Below are 24,310 nucleotides of genomic sequence, written 5' to 3' on the forward strand. Positions count from 1 at the left end.
ACATGGTTATCGAGGCGGGGACAATATTTCCACCCAATTACATCATAATACATATTAGCCAATCACAATAGCATCGGACATCACATGTTTCACAAGAATGATGATGTCACAGTAAGAAAAGTGAAACCCAAAGATCCTATAGCAAGCAAGATACTGCACTCGACGAGAAAGACGTAGTAGGGTCATGGGCAGATTCATGGGGAATCTTCGGCCCCATTTTCGTAACCGGCTTCCGTCTCCGCCATCTTTGTCCGCCATAGCTGAGCAAAGATACGTACGGAGACGGAAGCCGGTTACGGAAACCTCGTAAAAATCAAAGATCTTTGGTAAAAATCTTCTCATTTTCTCTCTGCCTCTCTGCCCCGTTAAAGAGACTCACTGACGGGGGGAAAGAGGGCGGGCGTGAGATCCGAAGCTGAGGACAGACGGCCCTTCGGTTTCTTCCCCCATCACACTTGCTGCCCGTCTCCCAAACTCCGGACCGGTCTGCTCTTCACTCCTCGTCTGCGTCGCTGACTGTTGGACATTTATTCCTCTTTCTGCCAAAATGGCTGAGTGCTGAAACGGCTCTTTCGTTCGGCCCGCCCTAGTGCTGCAGCAGTTTGGTGGGGGTCGGGCTCGTACCCCAGTTTTTAACCTTGTTATTGAGCATCGATTTCCCTCATCAGAGAATCGTTCCTCTGGAGATCGAAAGGCAGAGACTCGAATGAATCCAGACAGTCCTCCACATAGTTTACAGCGTGCAGCTGCTCCCCGTTCACTGGTCTCAGCATCTTGCAAGCTACCTTTGTTATTTGTAGGGGCAGAAAGGGTGGGGAGCAGGCGGACCTTCCTTGGGCTACATTCGCTCGCTCACTCGGTCGGTCGGTGCAAGCCTCAGCCCCTCACTCGCGCTCACTCCGCCTTTCTCTTTTTGCGGAAAAAATAAACCGGTCTCCCATTTTGCACTGCCACGCGGGCACAGTTTATTTGCCCTCAGTGCCCCCTCCACCCTCCACAGCCAGGGGTGGGACAGTGGGAGAAAAGGGTCACAGTCATACAGAACAAAAGCAGGCCCTTTGGCCCAACTCATCCATGCCAACCCAGATAACCCATGTAAACTAGTCCCGTTTGCCCGGATTAGGTCCATATCCCTCTAAATTTGGATAAGGGGATTGAAGGCTTTGTGGCCAAGTTTGCAGATTATGCTAAAATAGGTGGAAGGGCAGGCAGTGTAGAGGAAGCAAGGGGTCTGCAGAAGGACTTGGACAGGTTAGGAGAGTGGGCAGAGAAGTGGCAGATGAAAATCAGAGTAGCAAATTGCGGAATCATGCATTTTGCTAATAATAAAGGTGTGCTAATGGAGTTCTAAATGGAGAGAGAATCCAGAAATTGGAGGTGCAAACGGACTTTGGAGTGCTGGTGTTGGACTCCCAAAAAGTTAATTAGCAAGTTGAATCTTTAGTAAGGAAGGCAAATTCAATGCCAGCATTTATATCAAGAGGACTGGAATACAAAACCAGAGATGTAATGCTGAGGCTCTATAAGGTGCTGGTGAAGTAATGTGAGCAAATTTGGGTCCCACATCTGAGGAAGGATGTGCTGGTTCTTGAGAGGGTCCAGAGGAGATTTACATGAATGATTCCAGGAATAAGAGGGTATGCATATGATGAGCACTTGACAGCACTGGGCCTTGACTTGCTGGAGTTGAGGGGGAACCTCATTGAAACTTACAGAATAATGAAATGCATCGATAAAGTGGATGTGGAAAGGATGTTTCCACTGGTGGAAGAGTCCAGGACCAGAGGTCATAGCCTCAGAATTAAAGGGCGCTATTTAGAAAGGAGGTGAGGAGGAACTTCTTTAGTCAGAGGGTAATTAATCTGTGGAACTCATTGCCATAGAGGGCTGTGGAGGCCAAGTCAGTGGATATTTTAAAGGCAGAGATAGACAAATTATTGATTAGAATGGGTGTAAAGGGTTATGGGGAGTAGGCAAGAAAATGGCATTAGGAGACGAAGATCAGCCATGATTGGCGGAGGAGACTCGATGGGCCGAATGGCCTAATTCCACTCCCACAACTGGTGAACTTGTGAATTTGTAAACTTTTTCAATCCATGTGCCTGTCTAAGTGTCTTAAATGTTGTATTGAACCTGGCAGCTCATCCAATCCACATACCACCCACTGTGAAAACGTTGCCCTTCAGGTTCCTATTAAATCTTTCCCCTCTCAGCTTGCAGTTGCACATCCAGGTTGGGAACAGGGAAGAGGCTGGAGGGGGCATTGTTAATAAAACTGGAGAATGCAGTGTCCCGTGAGCAACTGAAAACAGGAAATGAAGAGCGGGACTTTTAAAAGACAGCACACACTACAATTTCAGTTTTGCAGCTAAAAGTAGTTGGCATCCTGGAGTGATTGTTCCCACTGGATGTACAAAAAGGAAGATAGACACTGGTGGAGTGGTGTGGGGTTGTGTGGAGATGAAATGCCTTGTGGAGAGTGAATGCAAGTTGTTGGCCCGGGAGGCTTTGGCACAGAGGGTTAAAGGGGTTAGGTACTGTGGTGATGATGCAAGTTAGGGCAGTGGTATGGTCCTCCTGCACGATGTAGGAAATCAGGGAGACCCTGAGGACTACTGCTGTGGGAGTTGCATCCAGCTGCAACTCCTTACACACTGCTTTAGGGAACTGGGGCAATAACTAGATGACCTTGGGGTCATCCTGGAGACCGAATGTCATAGATAGGAGTTACAGTGAGGTGGTCATGTCTAGGTTAAGGGCAGAAAGTAGATGTGTGGCCACCAGGAAAGCGAGGAGGCAGACAGTGCAAGAATCCCCTAGGGCTCTGAGCTACAGTGGGGAATAGTGAAGACAAGTGCAGCTATAGTGTTAGGGGTTTGGATACAGACAATAGATTCTGTGGTAGTTAGGAAAACTGGATGATGAGAAAAATTGAGGCTCTGGTCAGGAAAAAGGAGGCATGGTCCAGGGGTATGGACAGATGGAGTGAAGTGTATCCCTGGATAAATTTAGAGGACCGAGGAGCATACAAGAACGAAGGGCCCAAAACTGCTCACAATACTCCAAATGCGGCCTGACCAGTGCTTTAAAGCCTCAGGATTACATCCCTATTTTTGTATTCTACCCCTCTTAAAATAAATGCAAGCATTGCGTTTGCCTGTCTTATTACCAATTCGACATGCAAATTTACCTTTTGGGAATCCTGCACCAGCATTCCCAAGTCCTTTTGCACCCCTGATTCTGCAGTCCCTACTTTCTCTACACTACCTGCCCCTCCACCTATCTTCGTATCATCTGCAAACTTGGCCAAAAAGCCTTCAATCCCCTCATCCCAATCATTAATATACCTGTACATCATGATGAGTAGCAACCCCAGCACCAGCGGAGCACAGCTATTCACTAGCAACCAACCAGAAAGACTCCCTTTATTGTCACTCTGCGCTTTCTGCCATCCAGCCAACCTGCTATCCATGCTAGTATCTTCCGTCTGATACCATGGGCTCTCATCTTCTTTCGCAGCCTCATGTGCGGCACCTTATCAAAGCCCTTCTGAAAAATCCAGGGAAACCACATCCACTGACTCTCCTTTGTCGATCCTGCTAATTACTGCCTCAAAGAATTCCAACAGGTTCATCAGGCAAGATCTCCCTTTCACAAATCAGTACTGACTTGGCCTGTTTTATTGTCTGCATCTCAGAAACCTCATCCTTACCTCCGAAATTTTACCAAGCACTGATGTCAGGCTAACCAGCCTATATTTTCCACGCTTCTGCTTTACTTAAACAGTGGAGAAATATATGCAATTGTCCTATCGTCTGGTACCACCCGTGACTCTAATGATTCTTGAAAGATCACAATTAATGCCTCCATAAAGCCACCTCTCTCAGAACGATAGGGAGCAGTCCAGGTGGCTTGTCCGCCTTTAGACTTCAACTTCCCAAGCACCTTCTCCTTTGTGATAGCTCTACTAACTCTTGAATTTCCCACAGATTGTTGGTGTCTTCCACTGTGAAGACTGATGCAAAAAAGGGATTCCTTGTACCTTCTTCGGCTTCGCGTTCACCTGTCCTATGTTCCTGTTTTTACCAACGATAGCACGTGGCACTGGAAGCAATCTGGAGATAACTACCGTTGAGGTCCTGCTTTTTAATCTTTTCCCTAACTCCTTATATTTAAGGACCCTAAGGACCTCATCCCTTTTCCTACCTCTGTCATTTGTGCCAACATGTACAATGACTTCCAGCTGCTCCCCCTCCTCCGAGAATGCTCTGCAGCCGCTCCGAGACTCCTCAACCTTGGCAGCCAGGGAGGCATCCTTGTTTTCCACCATAGAATCGCATGTCTGTCTGCTAACTGTTGAGCCTCCTATCACTATGGCTCCCTCTGTCTTCACCCTTCCCCACTGTATCTCAGAGCCAGGCATGACGCCACAGATCTGACTGGTGCTTTATAGACAATAGTGCGTTCTTCTGATGGGTCATTGTGTCCCCATCCCCAACAGTATCCAAAAGGGTATATCTGTTGACAAGAGGAATGACCCCAGAGGGTTCCTGCAGTCTGCCTATGCTCTTTGCTGGTAGTCACCTATTTAGTCTCTGTCTGCACTTCACCATCCTAGAGCAAGTTCAAGTTCAAGACCACACAGTAACTCCTGTCTGATATCCTCAGTCTTCTAGATGATCCTGAGGTCGTCCTGTTGCAGCCCCAGTTAGCTACCGTGGTCAATAAGGCGCTGCAGTTAGATGCACCGCCCATAGGCGTAGTCCTCAGGGAAATCAGGGGCTCCATGACTCCCCACATCCTGCAGCAGGAGCATCCCACGGCCCCAGCTGCCATCTCTACTGCACTAGATAAAGGAAGATTTACGAAAGAGAGAAAAACACAGACCTTATCCTGCTGTCACCGTCTTTGATGAAGCGTCTTGAGACAAGGCCTCATACTTGCCCTCCGCAAAGCAACTCACTCTCACATAGCCACTCCCAACGGGTCCCTTCCTTTTGTATACTAGTTGACAGCAAACTGCAGTGGAAACCAGACTCGCCTCGTTAAGTGTTGACATTTTAAAAGCCCTGTTCTTCTGTCCAAGAATATCAACATTAACCTACTGCTCCATGATCTCACCATCATCGATGTCCTTTTCCTTGGTAAATACCGATGTGATGTTCTCCTTTAGGACCTAATGCACTTCCTTTGGCTCCAGTTACAAATGTCCTTTCACCTTGAGTGGATCAATGGATAATTTTAAGGCGGAGATGAATAGATTTCTTGATTAGTGCGGGTGTCAGGGGTTATGGGGAGAAGGCAGGAGAATGGGGTCGAGAGGGAAAGATAGATCCGCCAGGATTGAATGGCAGAGTAGACTTGATATGCCAAATGGCCTAATTCTGCTCCTAGAACTTATGAACTTAGCGAGATACTCTTTTGCTCTCATATTGGGATTCTCCTTAATCCTGATTGCCACGGACATTTCCTATCCCTCATGCTTTGACAGTTACCATCATTCCCACCTCTCATCTGATTGACAGAAACTGTTGTTAATGAGTGATGTGCCCTTACAGATGAGCAAAATTGGTGCGACAAACATGACTGCCAGTTACAGAGACAGAGGGAACAAGGTGGGACATCTGTTTGTGGGGACAAGTTATATCATTGCATATTTACTGAGGCAAATGCATATTCAACTTAATTTCTCTGTCTCTCCAGATGTTTTCCCTCAACAGCTGGAAGGTGTCAAACTCATCATCAACAAACATCTCAGCAGCCACTTTCAGGTCAGTACAATGAAGAGCCTAAAGAGACTGTCCTGTCACATTCCCAGAGCGGGTGGTTAGACAGAGTGAATCTCCCTCTCTGTCACACACTTCCAGGGTCGGACACCGATGAGCTCTCCCGGTGAGCTGGGAAGCACTGAAACTAAATCAGTAGGTTTACATGTTGGAGAGCACGAAAAAGCAATGAGACTTTGGAAGTCAGCTTGACATTGGACTAAACAGGTTACATTTCAAGGAATTTCCCCAGTTTTGCAAGGTTTTTGACATAGGAATACAAAGGCTTTCTTTTCAAGGGATTCTCTGAGTGTCATGGGAGCAGCAGAGCCTGGTGGATTGCCAATGAACTTGTACTGGTGTGAGCCTGAAACTAACTTCATTTATAGTTATTAACATCTGTGATCTCCCCCACAGTCTGATTGCCCAGCTCATGTTGACTGTGAAGATGGCTTCAACGACAACTTGCATTTCTGTAAGGGCTGGGGCACCTTGGACTGGCCTGGGAAAGCAGCCTACTCTGCAAGGTGTGGAATTGGCACAGAAGATCGACACAGGACATCTCTTGTTTAATTAGATGCTCTTATGAATTGCTTCTTCAGCCTAGTACTTGGTGACCTGCCAGTTGCATGTTGGCTTATAGTAACAGCAGTGATCTTAGTGTGTAAAAGTAGTGCTTATCAATATTGGGCTGCACCTCCAAGTTGGCAGCACCTCGAAGCTACACAACTGTTGTCGTTTCTGAAGCTCCCACGGATTGAGCATCGTTCAGGCTGCTGAGTAGTTAGAACTGTGAAAGGTTATGCACATGAATACGACTAATGCGGTCAGTGCATTGGCAATAGCTGACAAAGCTGTTATCACCTTTCTTCATTCTGAATCCGAGCATGTGCTGTCTCTGGCCCCGAATAGGGGGATCAAGGTGGTTGGGTTTCTCGTGCCGGTGGAGCCACTGGAGGCGACCGTGCAGAGGGGAATCCTTTCCAATGTGTTGTCCTTTGTGCCCATATCCAGGGATCACCGCCCTTTGGTTCAGGTTTTGGGATCCCAGAATCTACCATTTGTATATTTTCCAGCGGCAGCTGTTTAAGCAAATGGACAGTGAGCGGGTTTTCAGAGTTGAGTACAAGGAGACAATCTATCATGTATTGTGACCCACGGCCAATAAGTTGTGCCATTCGTACAAAGAGGTCGGGCATTTTAGCAAGAATTGCCCCCAAAATACGGACTGCCAATTCTGTCTCAGCGGTGCAGTAAAACGTGTGATGTGAGCGATTGAGGTGGTGGGGGAGGAGCATCTGAATGGAAGGAAGGCAAGAAAGAAAAACACTTCACTGCACCTTAATTGGTACATGTGACAATAAACTGACCATCTACACATAACTAAAGTTCTGATCTTGTTATCTTCCGGTTTGTGCAGTCTTTCTATTTGCGCAAAATCGGTACAACATAGCGCTACAATTTATCGCCAGCGTACTCACCGTTCTCCTGTGCTGCGGTTGCACCAAGTTTCGTTCCGATCGGTGGTCTAATGTAAAAGTTAGCGCGGTTTAAAAATCTTAAAAACTGCACGTGCGCAGATCGATCTCCTCTCCTGCCAGTCGGCGCCGCGTGGAATGGTCTTTTATCCTGTCACTCCGCAGGACGGTCCGCCCCTTCCCCACATCCCCCTCACCCACATCCTCCATCCCCCTCCCACACCCTACAACCCCCCTCACACATCCCCCCTCACACACCCTCCCTCCCCCACAACACCCCTCCCCCACACCCCCCTTCCCCCACACACCCAGCCACTCACCCCGCCACACAACGTAGGCCATAGCAGCGCTCCCCGCTTTCCCCACCGACCCCCGACTGGCCCTGCTTGAAGCCGTCCCCGGCCCCCGGCTACAGAACGCTCCCACCGACCCCTGCCTGAAGCCATCCCCGTCCCCAGCTGCAGGATGCTCCCCACCTGTCCCCGCCTGAAGCCATCCCCGTCCCCCTACCCTGGCTGCAGGACGCTCCATCCACCCCACCAGCACCCGACAGCCTCCGCATGAAGCCATCCCCCTCCCCCGGCTGTAGGATGCTTCCTCCTCGGCCCCCGACAGTCCTCTCCTGAAGCTGTCCCCATCCCCTGCTGCAGGACGCTCCCCCCCCCCACCACCGACACCCGCCTGAAGCCATCCCGTCTCCAGCTGCAGGATGCTTCCCACCGGTGGGGAACGGCAGCGGTAGGCCATGACAGCGATAGGCCGGGATAGACAGCGGCAGGCCCCGGCCCTCGACAGGCCCCGCCTGAAGCCTTCCCCCACCCCCGGCTGCAAAATGCAACAAGAAAGAATGGACTGAATAAATCATCTTTGATGTTTAAATTGTTGTTATATTTTAAGATTTATTCACATTTTAAACTTTAATAAATCCGTTTTGCATTTGCCGTGCGCATCAGCTGTTCTCAGTCAAAATGCGAACCCATTGGACGGGAATGGCTGCTCCGCCAGAGAGCCGTGAGGAGTGGATGGGGGGGGGGGGGAGCTGAGAAGGGATGGAGTGAGTGCAGGACGCCCCTCCCCCCACACCGGCCCCTGCCTGAAGCCGCCCCAGTCCCGCGGCTGAAGGACGCTCCCCACTTCCCCACCGGCCCCTGGCAGCCCCTGCCTGAACCCGTCCCCTGGCTACAGAACGCTCCTGTCTGAAGCCATGCCCCTCCCCAGGCTACAGGATGCTCCCGCCGGTCTCCGCCTGAAGCCGTCCCCACCTGTGGGGCGCTCCCCCGCCGGGGGGGGGGGGTTGAATAAATCTCATCTTTAACGTTTAAATTGTTGTTATATTTTAAGTTATTCACATTTTAAGCTTTAATAAATCCCTTTTCCACGTCGTGCCCGTCAGCTGTGCCTGTGCAGTAATACCTGCATGTTCCATGTCACAAAGGGAACCCGCTGGGGCGGGAATGGCTGCACTGCCAGAGAGCCGCTAAGAGTGGATTTGGGGGGGGGGGGGGTGGTTGAATGGGGATGCAGTGAGTGCATGGGGGGGGGAAGGGCAAGAGGCGGAGTGGGGGGAGGAGGGGAGATCAGGGGCGTCACAACGGGAACCCGTTAGCACCATGGGTGAGTGGTGGAATATCCGCATCCTTGCAGATTGAGGAGAAGGCACATGTGGAAGGCATTGAAGGATGAGGGAAGAGTTTTCCCCGCTGGTGAGGGAGGCTGTAGACCCTTTGCGCACGTCCTCTGAGCCAGAGCAGTTGATGTGCACGTCTGGAGGAGGGAGCTCTCGGATTGACCGCTGTTGGGTTCACAGACATACATCTCTTGCTTCTCGGTAACCAGCTTGCGGGCAGTGCCCTCCAAGGACCACCGTCACCTCCAACTGCTGCCACTTTAACACGGTGGAGGATCGCCTGTGCTCGGATCCCTTACCACAGTTTTGGATGGATTTGAGAAGCAATCAGGTCGCCTTTCCTTGCCTAAGGACATGGTGGGATAAGGGCTTGGCCTTATCTGTGAGGAATATGCATCAGGGTTGACCACGTGCAGAACTGTGAGATTGAGAGCCTTGAGAACGAGAAGTTTGACGTTGAATGTAGGTTGGGTTGAACTACTGCAACCCTCTCCAGTGGCGAATGCTCCGAAGGAAGTGTGGGAATTGCAGTTTGAATCAGTCCTGAGGCCCTTGCGTGACGTCGCTGGTCCACATTTGAACCACTCTTTACCCTTCTTCTCGGATGGCAGCTCCTTTCTTACGGATCCAAAGATGTTTGCTGCCTTAGTCCATTTCTTTTATAAGACTTTGTACTCGCCAGACATGTCCAGCGAGTCTTGTGTGTGTGTTGGCCCAGAGGTTGTTGAGCAGCTGGAGGCTGCCCTGACATTGGAGGAGCTAACCGGTGCGCTCCACCAACTCAGCAAGGGCAAGTCCCTGGGGCTCAATCGGTTGACAGTGGTGACATTTGATGTTTGCAGTTTGCATGAATAAGTCTTGATTAATGTAATACTAGGAAAATTGTGACTGAAATGAAAAATGTGTTTGTAAAAAAAAAAAGAATGAAGCTGCTTCGACACTGTCCCTTCACATTTCTTTGTTCGATGCAGTAAAACTTCCCCTATTTTAACTGACCAGTCTCCATCTCCCATTCCCACAGGCGACACATACAATCCACCTGAGTTCGATGTCACCCCATTACCATTTCAAGACGATGTATTCAGGCGACCAAGCAGGTGACTCTGATGAGGTGCGTGCTGTAGATGGACACGGTGATCTGTGCGTGTCACCCTTCCACATTACTGTGGGCTTGGCTTGTTCATCGGCACCATCTCCCCAACTCCTTCCCAACCCACTTCGCTCACAAACTTCTGATCTGATTCGTCCCTTTCTCATTCCCACTCCTCTCTTTCTCCCTGTCTTTCTCTCTCTCCCTCCCTGTTTTTCTCTCTCTCCCCATCTTTCTCTCTCTCCCCCCATCTTTCTCTCTCCCCCTCTCTGTCTTTCTCTCTCCCCCTCTCTGTCTTTCTCTCTATCTCCCTCCCTGTCTTTCTCTCCTGTCATTCTCTCTCCCTCTCCCTCTCCCTCTCCCTCTCCCTCTCCCTCTCCCTCTCCCTCTCCCTCTCCCTCTCCCTCTCCCTCTCCCTCTCCCTCTCCCTCTCCCTCTCCCTCTCCCTCTCCCTCTCCCTCTCCCTCTCCCTCTCCCTCTCCCTCTCCCTCTCCCTCTCCCTCTCCCTCTCCCTCTCCCTCTCCCTCTCCCTCTCCCTCTCCCTCTCCCTCTCCCTCTCCCTCTCCCTCTGTCCCTCTGTCCCGCTGTCCCTCTGTCCCTCCGTCCCTCCGTCCCTCCGCCCCTCCGCCTCTCCGCCTCTCCGCCTCTCCGCCTCTCCGCCTCTCCGCCTCTCTCCGTCTCTCTCTCTCTCTCTCTCTCTCTCTCTCTCTCTCTCTCTCTCTCTGTCTCTCCTTCCTGCCTCTCATATATGCAATCCTTTTGTAGTGGATGGGAAGGGGTTGATCCTGTTGTTAGTGTGCATGGTTGGAATGAATGGGAAGTGTTCAGTTGGAGTGAATGGGAATAGGACTGCTCCATTGGGAGCGTGGGAAGTGGTGGTGAATGGAAAGATATAGGGTCCATTGGGAGTGTTGACAGTGAGTGAAATGGGAAGGGAGTGTGGGGACATTGGGTTAGTGGGAAGTGGTTACTCATGTGAAAGTGGAGGATGGGAAAGGGATTACATGATGAACAATCCTCTTTGACTAAATATTTCTGTTGCTTTATCCTGCACTGTAGACCTTGCCTCAGCTGCTGGGAGAAGTGGACAGTGCTGGCAGTTTGAACGCTCAGTTCGTGACACTTTTGGCCAACCGGATCCGAGCCAAAGCTGCCTTTCAGGTCTGGTGCTGGGAAAGGAGGGGTCCAGGCGGGAGGTGGGGGTGCTGGGCCACCTAACAATGCTGGCTGATGTGATTGGGAGGCAGAGAGTGTTTGGGTCGGCCGCCTCCAATAAGGCCTCATAAACAGGCTTCATAAAAGTCTTGACTCTCCTTGTTCATCATCTATCTCAGCATTGGCGAATCTGTGTGAATATGGGAAGGACTGAAGGAGGTGCCTGATAGTCAGTTGAGGTTGGGCGAGTTCATATGTACAAGTACATGAGGAACAGATACAATGAAAGATCTTACTTTAGCAGCATCACAGGCACATTGACAGGCAAATACTCAAAGATAAATCATACATAAATTACACTCAAATGCTAAAAGATTGTGTAAAATGCAAGATGTTTGTGCAAAAAATTAGAGAAAACAAGTGCATGGCAGTACATGAAGTGGGCCATGATCTTCTGTATTGTCTGTCTCTCTGTATTGGTTGGAATGAATGGGAAGTGTTCAGTTGTATTGAGGTAGATTAGGCTTGTGCAGGTCAGCCCAGGAAGCAGAAGCTGGTGGTGCGTGACACCACTCCTCTGTGCCTCTTGCCCAACACTAGCAGTGAGGAGAGCATGTACCTCGGATGCTGGGATCCTTGATGATAGATGCACTTGCCTTGGCTGTAGGGAAAGGCTGTGCCCGGGGTAGACTGGGCTGAGTAAACAGCAAGTGGTGCACGGTGGGGGGAGCATCAGGAAGATCCCTCATTATTTTGCAAGGTTGACTCCAGGAGCAGCGAGATCGTGGAGCACACACACCATCTCCTGGGGGTCAGTCGGCAAAGTAGCATGGTTGTGGAGAAGGCAAGCCCACACTGGGGTCACTGCAAGTGGGACAGAAGTGGACACGGGTGACGCTGGGCCTGTGTCTGACGCTAGTGAGACCGCAAGGGGAGAACCATGTGCCATTCCATCTATGTCCCCACAAAGGTGAATTTGACACAGTTTGGTCCATAGAGCTGGTGTATGTAAACAGGTGAATGTGGGTCTTCCCACAACCCCTGCCCACCTCCAGGGGTCATGTTGGGACAGTATGGGCGCAGGAAGAACGTTCAGCTGGTGCAGAAGGGGAGGACAAGAGAACGTCATCAGGAAGGGACCCCAGGGAGAGCTGGGGGTTCTGGAGGGAGCTGCCCTCCCTGAGCTGCAGCGGGAGGGTGACTCCTAGCCCCACAGCAAGGAGCGGAGAGCGGCTCCTCTCCCCACAGCCAGGAGCGGCTTGTAGCCCCACAGTGAGGAGCGGAGAGCGGCTCCTATCCCCACAGCCAGGAGCGGCTCGTAGCTCCACAGTGAGGAGCGGAGAGCGGCTCCTATCCCCACAGTGAGGAGCGGGGAGTGGCTCCTATCCCCACAGCCAGGAGCGGGGAGAGGTTCCTAGCCTCACAGCCAGGAGCGGAGGGCAACACTCAGGAACATATTCAGGGGGCCTGGAAAGAGCAGACTGCTGGGCTATAGGGCGTCTACGCGCTCTGTGCAGGTTAATATTTAGAGAGGAGTGGAGCTAATCTTGGTCTTTCTCCCAAATACCAGACACAACAGGATCGATTCCAAACCTGGCAGTTTGACACGGAGTATCGTGGCGACACCTGCACGGCCACCTTTACTCTCGGCAACCCTGACATCATCAACGAATCAGGTGAATGGGTGGAGGAGCACAGACCTGTCTGCTGGTTGTGGGGGCAGGAAGACCCTCAGCAGAGGCGGCGGGTGCTGGGATGACAGTGCCAGGAAGAAACCCAGGAATATGAGGGGCACACAGACCCATCATTGCCCCTCCCACAGTGAGCGCACGTTCACCGCCCCCCCACACCTTCCCTGCCCCCCCCCCACAATGAGCGCACCCTCACCTCCCCCCCGCACCTTCACCGCCTCCCCCCACAAAGAGCGCACCCTCACTGCCCCCCCCCCCCACACAGTGAGCGCACCCTCACTGCCCCCCCCCCCCACAGTGTAATAGTCCCTCAGCCCCTCCCCCCCCCCCCCCCCCCCCCACCACAATGTGGCGCTCCATGACGGCCCCTCCCATTGCTAGGTGCTCCCTGGCCATTTCTCCTGCATCATGGTTCTCTGTGGACACTGCACTGGGTGCATGGTTCTGAGGTCCCTACAGTGAGAGTGAAGTTGGACAAGGCGGTTGATTGGGAAAGGGATGTATTCAGATGTCAAGAACTGACGTGACTGTTGATCTTCCACCACACAGTGATTCTCGTTGCACACTTTCTCCAGAGCGTTTCCCGCAACCTGGTCCTGGGCGGGGAAATGGTTTATCATCGGAGGCCGTCAGAGGAAGGAGCTATCTTCACTTTGGCTGCCAAATACACAAGTTAGTAAGCTGGACAAAGGGAAAGGTGTGGACTCTCAGTAATACTGTGATGGGTGTATCCAAGTGTGACAGTCGGGGGTGGAGTGTATCAGAGTATTACACTCGGGTATGGTGAGTAATAGTGTACATAATAGGGGAGTGGGATGTATCAGAATCTGACAGTGAATGTTGTGGGCAATATCAGTTACAATGGGAGGTGAGGGTGTATCAGTGTTAGTGACTGGTGTATCAGACTGCTACAATGAAGGGTACATGATGTTACCGTGAGGGTGTGCAGTGTAATTGAGTGTTACAATAAAGTTTTTGGGAGATAGAGATACAGCACAGAAACAGGCCCTTTGGCCCACCAAGTCCCCATTGACCTGCGATCCACTTACATTAGCACTATCCTACACATTAGGGACAATTTACAATCTTTATCAAAGTCAATCAACATCAATCTGAACGTCTTTGGAGTATAGGAGGAAAAGGCAGCACCTGAAGAAAGCCATGTGGTCACGGGCAGGACCTACAATCTCTGTGCAGACAGCGTCTACTGTCAGGTTCGATCCCAGCTCTCTGGCAAGGTAAGGCAGCAACACCACCATCGTGGTGCAGAAGGTTGTGGGGTGTATCAGTGTGCTGTGAGGCACTCACCACTCTATGCTCTGCACATCTTTAGTTCAGAGATACAGCATGGAAACAGGCCCTTCAGCCCACCAAGTCCATGCCGACCATTAATCACCCATTCACACTAGTTACCCAACTGCACACTAGGGCCAATTTACAGAAGCCAATTAGCCTGCAAACCCACACGACTGATGTGGGAGGAAACCAGAGCCCCTGGAGGAAACCCACGCGGTCACAGGGGAAACATGCAAACTCCACACCGACAACAACCGAGGTCAGGATCCTGCCTGGGTCTCCAGCACTGTCAAGCAGTAGCTCAACTGCTGCACCACTATGTCGCCCTTCTTTAAACTTTGCCTCTTTAATTTTAAAGCTATATGCTCCTGTCTTTTGGAAGGTACACAAAATTGCTGGAGAAACTCAGCGGGTGCAGCAGCATCTATGGAGCGAAGGAAATAGGCGACATTTCGGGCCGAAACCCTTCTTCAGACTGATGGGGGGTGGGGGGGGAGAAGGAAGGAAAAGGGGAGGAGGAGGAGGAGCCCGAGGGCGGGCGGATGGGAGGGTGGGAGGAGACAGCTAGAGGGTTAAGGAAGGGGAGGAGACAGCAAGAGCTAGCAAAACTGGTCCTGTCTTTTGATATGTCCATACTGGGAAAAACCTTCTAACTGTTTACCTTATCTATGCCTTTCATCATTTTGTATAGTTTAGATATACAGCATGGAAACAGATCCTTTGTCCCATTGAGTCCACGCCAACCTGTACATATTAGTACTACATCATCCCACTTTCTCACCCAATCCCTGCATATATGGGATAATTCTACAGAGGCCAATTGACGTACAAACCCGCATGACTTTGGGATGTGAGAGGAAACCGGAGCACTTGGGGGAAATCCACACGGTCACAGGCAGAATGTGCAAACTCCACACAGACAGAGTCTGTGGGCCCCCCCCCCCCCCCCCCCCGAAACAAGAGGCTAGGGATAGAGATAGAGCGGCAGGAGATGGGTCTGTCAAATAATATCCAAAAAGATTTGATGTACATTAATAGTGACTAGAGGGAGATTAAGGCTCTTCAGAAGGTCGTCTCTGTGTAGAGCATCAGAAGGACAGAGTCCACAATGAGTATTTCTCATCTGTTTTTACTGTGCAGAAAGACATGAAGACTGGGGAACTTGAGACAGTTAATGCAAGTCTTGAGGACAATCAGTATTACGGTCGAGAAGATGCTGAGCGTCCTAAGGCATATAAAGGTAGACAAATCTCTCAGGCCTGATCAAATATATTCAAGGGCACTGTGGGAAGCTGGAGAAGAAACGCAGGTTCCCTGGGTGAGATTTATGAATCATCGTTAGATACGGGTGATATGCAGGATGACTGGTTGGTGGCTAATGCTGTGTCTCTATTTAGGAAGGGCTGTAAGGAAACGCCAGGAACTAACATCTGTGGTAGGCAAGTTACTGGAGTGGATTATGAGTAATAAGATTTCAAGCTATTTGGATAGATATGAGCTAATTAGGGATAGTCGCCATGGTTTTGTATATGGAGGGTCATGTCTCATGAATCTAATTTTTTTGAAGATGTAAACAAAAAGGTTATCAAGGGCAGAGCAGTAGATGTTGTTCAGCAAAGCATTTGATATGGTTACTCATGGTAGGCTGCTCTGGATAGATAAATCGCATAGAATCCAGGGAGAGTTGGCTGACTGGATTGAAAATTGGGTTCCTGAAGGAAGCAGAGGGTAATGGTGGAAGGTTATTTTTTGGACTGGAGGCCCGTGACTAGTGGTGTGGCTCAGGGATCGGGGCTGGACCCATTGCTGTTGTGGTTTATATCAACGATTTGAAAGAGAATGTACAAGGTATGATTGATTAGTAAATTTGCAGATGACACTTGTGGATGGTATTGTAGATAGTGAAGATGGTTATCAAAAATTACACCAATTTCCTGATCAGTTGGGAGAGTAGGCTGTCGAATGGTTAGTGGAGTTTAATGCAGATAAAGGGCCTGTCCCACTTACGTGCCCTTGGCACGCAAATTACACGACCTCGTGGTCGCATTGAGCCAAGACGGTCCCGCGAAGGTCGGGCGCGATTACATGCGTACGCACAGCCGTCTGGAGCGCGTGACGTCATTTGAAGATAGACACAAAGCTGGAGTAACTCCTCGGGACCGGCAGCATCTCTGGAGAGAAGGAATGGGTGACGTTTCGTGTCGAGACCCTTCTTGAGTCTGAAAAGAAGGGTCTTGACCCGAAACGTCACACATTGCTTCTCTCCAGTGATGCTGCCGGTCCCGCTGAGTTACTCCCGCGTTTTGTGTCTATCTTCCATTTTCTTGGCCCTGCTCTGGGAGTAGAAGTGGGGGCGGATCTGGACTGCAACAGGCGTGAGCCCCAGGCTGAGTTCTGCGATCGTTTACCTGCATCTGCTGCTGTTACAGGTGAGACGTTGCATCGCGCCAGGGTCTTGGGCCTGTCCCACTTTGGCCGTCAGTTCCGTGATAGGCCGTTCGCGCGCAAAGATTTCGTTCACTGCAAGAATTTCGGAGCTCCGCGCGATGTTGGGCCCAGCCCCGCACAACTCCATACCCCTCCGCGCATCTAAGTGGGACCGGCCCCGCGCGGCCATACAGTACCCGTACGCCTCAAGCGACCACGAGGTCGCGTAATTTGCGAGCCAAGTGGGACAGGCCCTTAAGTGTCAAGTGTTTCATTTTGGGAAGTCAAAGCAGGGCAGGCCCATCACAATGAATGGCAGGACTGGAGATTGTTGTAGAGCAGTAGCATCTAGTAGTGCAGGTACATAGTTCCTTGAAAGTAGCATCACAGGTATCAGGGTGGCACGGTGGTGCAGCGGTAGAGTTACTGCCTTACAGTGATAGAGACCAGGTTCAATCCTGGCTACTTGTGCTGTCTGTACAGAGATTGTACGTTCTCTCCATGACCTGAGTGAGTTTTCTCCGGGTTTTCTTCGGTTTCCTCCGACACTCCAAAGACATACAGGTTTGTAGGCTTTGGTAAAATTGTCCCTAGTGTGTGTAGGATAGTGTTAGTGTGCGGGGATTGCTGGGCACCGCAGACTTGGTGAGACGAAGGGCCTGTTTCCGCGCTGTAACTCTAAACTAAACTATTGAGTATAGAAGTTGGGATGTTATGTTACAATTGTACAAGACGTTGGTGAGGCTGCATTTGGAGTATTGTCTACAGTTTTAGTCTATAGGAAAGATGTTGTGAAGCTGGGAAGAGTGCATAGAAACTAGGTGCAGAAGTAGGCCATTCGGCCCTTCGAGCCAGTACCTGCCATTCGTGGCTGATCATCCAAAATCAGTACACCGTTCTGTCTTTTTCCCCATATCCCTTTATTCCCTTAGCCTTAAGAGCTAAATCTAACTCTCTCTTGCAGAGAAGATGCATGAGGATGTTGTCAAGACTTGAGGGCCAGAGCTCTTGGGAGATGTTGGTAGGCTAGGACTTTATTCCTTGGAGCACAGGAGGATGAGGGGTGATCTTAGAGGTGTATAAGATCATGAGGGGAATAGATAGATGCACAGATCCTTTTACCCACAGTAGGAGAATCAAGAACCAGAAGACATGGGTTTAAAGTGTGAGGGGAAAGATTTAATAGGAACTAGAGGGACAACATTTCCCGCAGAGTATAGACAGCAGACAATAGGTGCAGGAGGAGGCCATTTGGCCCTTCGAGCCAGCACCGCCATTCAATGTGATTATGGCTGATCATCCCCAATCAGTACCCCGTTCCTGCCTTCTCCCCATATCCCCTATCTAGTTCTCTCTTGAAAGCATCTAGAGAACATGCCTCCACCGCCCTTTGAGGCAGAGGATGTTTTCCCCTCATGATGTGACACCCTATCTATTTCCTTCGTAACTTTATACTCTATAAGATGAGTTCTTGCGCAGATGTTTAAAAACAGGAAACATAATCAGGAGAAGCTGGAAACACTCAGCAGGTGGGTTAATGGAACAAGCTGCCAGAGGCTGTCATTGAAGCAGGTACCATAACAACATTTAAATTACATTTGACAGATACATGAATAGAAAATGTTTGGAGGGATATAGGCCAAACGTGAGCAGGTGGGATTAGTGCAGGAGGGCATCTTGGTCGAGATGCACAAATTGGGCCAAAGGGCCTGTTTCCATGCTGTATGACTCTCCATGACTCCGAGCCAAGCATCATTCCGGTAAACAATCTCGGTACCCTCTCCAAAGCCTCAACTTCCTTCCTCTAATAGGGCAACCAGAACTGCACACAATATTTCAAATGCAGCCTAACCGAAGTCCTATAAAGCTGCAACATGACTTCCCAACTCTTATACTCAATGCCCTAACCAATGAAGGCAAGCATACCATATGCCACCTTTACCTCGCTATCTACTTCTGTTGCCACTTTAAGGGTGTCATGCAATTGGAATAATTGTATATTTACCCTTGCATTCAACTTCCCAAAGTGCCACACCTGCTCTGATTAACCTCCATCTGCCATTTCTCCACCCATTTCTGTAGCTGATCTTTGCCAGCCTTCCTCACAGTCCATGACGCCAGCAATTTTAATATAATCTGCAAACTTACTAACCAACCCATCCACATTTTAATATATATATATAGTACACAAAAATGCTGGAGAAACTCAGCGGGTGCAGCAGCATCTATGGAGCAAAGGAAATAGGCAACGTTTGAGGCCAAAATCCTTCTTCAGACTGATGGGGAGTGGGAGGAGGGGCGGGTAGAAACATTAATATATAAATAATATATTGTATCAAAGTGTTACAGTGAGGCTGTGGGATGTATCAGATTGTTGCAGTGTCTATCAGAAGGTTGCAACAAGGGATGTGGTGTGTATCAGCATTACAGTGAAGGGTCTGGGCTTATCAGAGTGTGGGGTGACATTTTGGGGTGTGAGTATAGCAATATTACTGTGTGGGGTGAGGCGATTAACATCATTTAACTGAACAGTCAGGGTGATATCAAAGTGTTCCATTGAGGGAGTGTGGTTTATCAGGGTGATATAGTGAGGGGAATAGATGTGTCACTGTTGGAGGAAGGGGTGTGAGATGTATCAAAGTGTTTTAGAGAGGAATGTGGAGTGTATCAGTGTATTACAGTTAAAGACGCGGTGTGTATCAGACTGATACAATGTGGGGGTGTATCAGTGTTACAGTCAGTGGGGGTGTATCAGTGTTACAGTGAGTGTGGGGGTGTTACAGTGAGTGTGGGGGTGTTACAGTGAGTGTGGGGGTGTTACAGTGAGTGTGGGGGTGATACAGTGAGTGTGGGGGTGTTACAGTGAGTGTGGGGGTGTTACAGTGAGTGTGGGGGTGTATCAGTGTTACAGTCAGTGGGGGTGTATCAGTGTTACAGTGAGTGTGGGGGTGATACAGTGAGTGTGGGGGTGTTACAGTGAGTGTGGGGGTGTTACAGTGAGTGTGGGGGTGTATCAGTGTTACAGTGAGTGTGGGGGTGTATCAGTGTTACAGTGAGTGTGGGGGTGTATCAGTGTTACAGCGAGTGTGGGGGTGTATCAGTGTTACAGTGAGTGGGGGTGTTACAGTGAGTGTGGGGGTGTATCAGTGTTACAGTGAGTGTGGGGGTGTATCAGTGTTACAGTGAGTGTGGGGGTGTATCAGTGTTACAGTGAGTGTGGGGGTGTATCAGTGTTACAGTGAGTGTGGGGGTGTATCAGTGTTACAGTGAGTGTGGGGGTGTATCAGTGTTACAGTGAGTGTGGGGGTGTATCAGTGTTACAGTGAGTGTGGGCGTGTATCAGTGTTACAGTGAGTGTGGGGGTGTATCAGTGTTACAGTGAGTGGGGGTGTTACAGTGAGTGTGGGGGTGTATCAGTGTTACAGTGAGTGGGGGTGTATCAGTGTTACAGTGAGTGTGGGGGTGTATCAGTGTTACAGTGAGTGGGGGGTGTTACAGTGAGTGTGGGGTGTATCAGTGTTACAGTGAGTGGGGGGTGTATCAGTGTTTCAGTGAGTGTGGGGGTGTATCAGTGTTACAGTGAGTGTGGGGGTGTTACAGTGAGTGTGGGGGTGTTACAGTGAGTGTGGGGGTGTTACAGTGAGTGGGGGTGTTACAGTGAGTGTGGGGGTGTATCAGTGTTACAGTGAGTGGGGGTGTATCAGTGTTACAGTGAGTGTGGGGGTGTATTAGGGTGTTGCAGTGTGTCTCAGTGCCTGAACCATCTTTCTGTCCTGCAGCTTCTCAGTGGATCGGTACTTTGAACATCGGACGAGGTGGGGCTCACGCCAGTTACTACCACCGGGCCAATGATCAGGTGAGCGGGGAGAGCAAGGAATCATGTCACATACGGCACCGTGGTCATGTGGCATACACACGTGTGTGCATTGTGTTCATGTGCGTTTGTGGTGTGTATGTATATGTGCGGGGTGAGGTGTGTGAAGCTGTAAAGAGACAGATGAGGTATTCATGTTTAATGAAAAGCAGTGGTCAGCCTGGCCTATCACCGCTGAGTCAGCTTGTTCTCAATCATAAACGTTATTTATAATTTTGCTATCAACATTGCATCGTGCGGCACTCTCTTACCAATGAGCTGCCCCCCCCCGATGCCCATTTGAGGTTCTCTCACATCCGCTTGGCCCCAGATCACCTTTTAGCCTCGGTCCACACAGACCTTGCAGCTGACAATAACATTGCAATATTTCACCCCATGTGGCATTGAGAGCCTTGGTGAAACTCAAGTCAGCGAGGCACAATGTTGGAGTTGCCCATCGGTCTTCACTGCAGGAGTTTGTCAATGCTGCGTCCCAGGCCCAACCATCTTTATCTGCTTTATCACAGAATACCAGAGTTGTACAGCACCGACATAGCCCCATCAGCCCACCGTGTCACTGCCGACGATTCTACCCACCTACAGTAATCCGTCATTCAAGTGGTTGTCTAGATTAGTCATGGATGTTGTGAGGGTCACTGCCTCACCATCCCCTCCAGCAGCGTGGGCGGTAAATGGTGTAACTGGTAGAGCTGCTGTCTCACATAACCAGAGATCCTGGTGTTGATCCTGACCTCAGGTGCTGTTTGTGTGGAGTTTGTACATTCCCCGTGTGACCAAGTGGGTTTCCTGCAGGTGATCCGGATTCCTTCCACATCCCAAAGACGTGCAGGTTTGAGAGATAATTGGCCTCTGTAAATTGCGATCCTCCAGCAGCAAGTTATTAAAATGCCAGTACGCGGACCCTGCCCGTGTGCGCGCTGGGATAAAGTCCACTCGCACCAGGCAGTGGTCCAAGCACGGCACCGGCCGCATGGAGGCTGCCGAGACACAAGACACATAGGCCTTGGAAACGTACAAGTGGTCAATACGGGAACCACCTGTACGAGAAGGCACTAGAGTCAGGATGGAAATTCCGCCACACATCGACCAACTCAAAAGAGTCTACCAGCTCTCTTAATGTCTTCACTGCTGCTGGGTCACGCTGAACGCCTTTACAATCTCTGTCTAGAGTCCAACCGGAGGACACATTCCGAAACGACCCTGCCCTCCTCTGCCCCAGCACCGTCACACAGAGAGTCCCCGTCCTCCTCCACCAGGGGAATCACCTTTCTGTGGCCCTCGGGGGCCGATGTTCCTGGAGTCTTCCCTCCTCCCTCAGCCGATGAGGCTGCACACCCCTCATCTGGGCTTGTTGCCTCAACGGGGAGCACAGCAGGGGACCTACCTCCACACTCAAGTCTCCCCCTTCAGGCTGCCCCGGTCATCCTCCAAACCAGGGGACGCGTTCTCTGGGAGACAGCCCCCACGGGTAGTGCGTCAGCACCCTCAGGTGGTCCCTGTACTACAGAGGCATCCTCCAGCTCAGAAGAAGCGTGCCCTGGGTACTTCACCTCAACAGGGGGTGATGGCCTCCCCTTCAGGTTGCCCCAGGACTTCAGGGCCGCAGTCCGTATCGGAGGACCTATGCCTCCTCCTCTTCCAGCCACTGTCATGCGGTGGTACAGTGAGCTCCTATCTGCCAAGGGTACCGCATGGAGGTGCTTCTTCTTTTTCTTAGCTTTCCTCCCTTTATCTGACACTCCCATCCCTCCTCCTCATCCGCCCCACGCACTTCCGCCGCCACAGGTACAGGACATGGGGGGGGAGGGGGGCGGCGTGATAAAACTGGCAGCCCAGGCTTAGGGACAATTCCTGCGAAAATGTCCCACCTCTTTGCAAGCATGACAGCGCAATTAGCCCGAGTACCAGAACATGCTATAGGAGAAACCATCCAATTCCACATTGAACCTCCCCTCTGTGTCCGTCTACAGTGTCGTCTCCCCCCCCCCCTGGGTCCACCGCCGTGAAATTCCTGCCCACCGTTACCCTTCTTTCCGTAGCTAGAGCCACCGCCTGTTCAGGCTTTAGTAAACATACAAACTTCCCACTGACTACCGCGCCTGAGACTATGGCTTCTCTGCCAATAGTCTCACCCAGAGAATCTAGAATGGCCTGGAAGGACAGGTTGTTCTTCAAATACATTTTTACACCATGTGTACGCCCCATCAACTCATGGGACATAGTCTCGGAGGCTGCCGAACGTGTGGCAGCTACATAACTCCAAGAGGCCGCCATCTTTAGGGCGTGGCACAAAAACAAAAAGTATCCGTACTTCATAAATCAAAGCCGTCTTTCTGCTGTTGCTGCACCTCCACGCTTTAGCAGCAGTCATGTGAAGGTCTGTTTTGAAAGCAACTAAAACAGCCTTCTCATGATAAGATAGGGATGTCCGTGCCAATCCTCCCCATCGTAAAAAAATTGAGCTTCCGGAGGCTTTTTGCCCAGGTCTCCGTCGCCTCCCCCGGCTTCAACAAAATCCAAGACACTTCCTGTTCTTGCCCAGTACACCAGGACTGGGCAAATCAGTGTGTGAGGGAGCTATTCGATGCTACTGACCACAAACACCGCTCCAGACTTAACTCCCACCAGTACAAGTGAAACTTGGCAATCCGCCAGCTGCTGCCACTCCGACGACGTTCCTATAATCTTGGCTTCTTGGAGCGGCGCCCGATCCAACTGAGCCCTAGGCAGCTGCAGGGCCTCCAGCGGCCCACTAAACCCACTAGGACGCCTCCTCAACATCGGGCAGTCCCCTCGCCTCTGATGGTCCTTGCTCACCCTCCATGCCCCGGGGGGCCTGGTCCATGGTGGTTACTGTGGACCTGTTTCATGGAGTTACTCTGGGCCTGGTCCATGGAGTTACTCTGGGACTGCTGCACTGCGAGTGGTGGTTACTCTGGGCCTACTGTACTGTGAGTGGTGGTTACTCTGGGCCTGCTGTACTGTGAGTGGTGGTTACTCTGGGCCTGCTGCACTGCGAGTGGTGGTTACTCTGGGCCTGCTGCACATTGGGAATAGGGTTTGCAGTGAGGAGGCTTCACGATGGGAGCGGTTGGGTGACTGATGCTCCTGTGACTTTCTCCAACAGGTGCAGGTGGGAGTGGGATTCGAGGCCAGCACCCAAACCCAAGACACGACGTTCTCATTCGGATACCAGCTGGACATCCCAAGGGCAAACATGTTGTTCAGAGGTAAGGTGGTTACGGGGGTGAACACGACACGGAGGTTGGGGCAGTAAAAAGGAGGGGACACAGAAGAGGACGGAGCAGGGACTGAGAGTGGACTGAGAATGGCTGAGAATATGCCCAAGAAATGCTGTGCATGTCAGGAGAGAGCGAGGAAGGGGAGACCCAGAGTGTCACAGCAAGGGAGGGAGGTGGGGACACTGAGTGTCACAGTGGGGTTGTTAATTCCGGATCTAATCTTATCTCCCTAGCCTGGTTCAGTCAAACACCGAATACGAACACTGGAAATCCAACTAAATTTTATAGGATGAAATACCGCGGGACCGATCCTCGGAACCACTCACTTGAGCCCAATACAGCCTCGTGCAAATAGAACAGTCTAAAGACAATCGGCACACCCCAATGAACTCCGCACCCCTTTATACCCCTCCCATCTAAGGGCACTTGGGGGGGAGGCAACCCCTACAAGCCAATTACCGATACCGGCTGCAAAATACATAGAATGACAACTCTTCCGCCCAATCATATATCAGTACATAACATAGTTTCAACACATATCACTTAGAGAGAAACGTTACCATTAGATAAAGAAACATCTTTGGTGAGGCCACTCTTCTGGACCAATCGCAAGTACCGGCGGAAAAGTACCGAAACGTAGTTGAGACATAACATTTCCCCAACCA

General features: G+C 50.7%; 1 protein-coding gene and 1 long non-coding RNA gene across 2 annotated transcripts in view; both read left to right on the forward strand.

Annotated features, from left to right (window-relative positions):
- The window catches only part of tomm40l (translocase of outer mitochondrial membrane 40 like), a 109,099-nt gene that overhangs the window by 14,104 nt on the left and 70,685 nt on the right, over positions 1–24,310 (forward strand). Inside the window, exons 2-8 of the mRNA XM_033042245.1 lie at positions 5,704–5,771; positions 9,892–9,981; positions 11,020–11,121; positions 12,686–12,791; positions 13,356–13,478; positions 20,309–20,385; positions 23,531–23,633. Coding sequence (XP_032898136.1) covers positions 5,704–5,771; positions 9,892–9,981; positions 11,020–11,121; positions 12,686–12,791; positions 13,356–13,478; positions 20,309–20,385; positions 23,531–23,633 — 669 coding nt within the window. The remainder of the gene's footprint in view (positions 1–5,703; positions 5,772–9,891; positions 9,982–11,019; positions 11,122–12,685; positions 12,792–13,355; positions 13,479–20,308; positions 20,386–23,530; positions 23,634–24,310) is intronic.
- Positions 13,675–20,058, forward strand: LOC116986676. Its single transcript, XR_004415543.1, has 3 exons — positions 13,675–13,694; positions 14,512–14,514; positions 20,032–20,058. It is a non-coding gene; the product is annotated as an uncharacterized LOC116986676 (long non-coding RNA).

Source organism: Amblyraja radiata, chromosome 24 (genome assembly GCF_010909765.2).
Source record: "Amblyraja radiata isolate CabotCenter1 chromosome 24, sAmbRad1.1.pri, whole genome shotgun sequence".
In the NCBI taxonomy this organism is placed as follows: Eukaryota; Metazoa; Chordata; class Chondrichthyes; order Rajiformes; family Rajidae; genus Amblyraja; species Amblyraja radiata.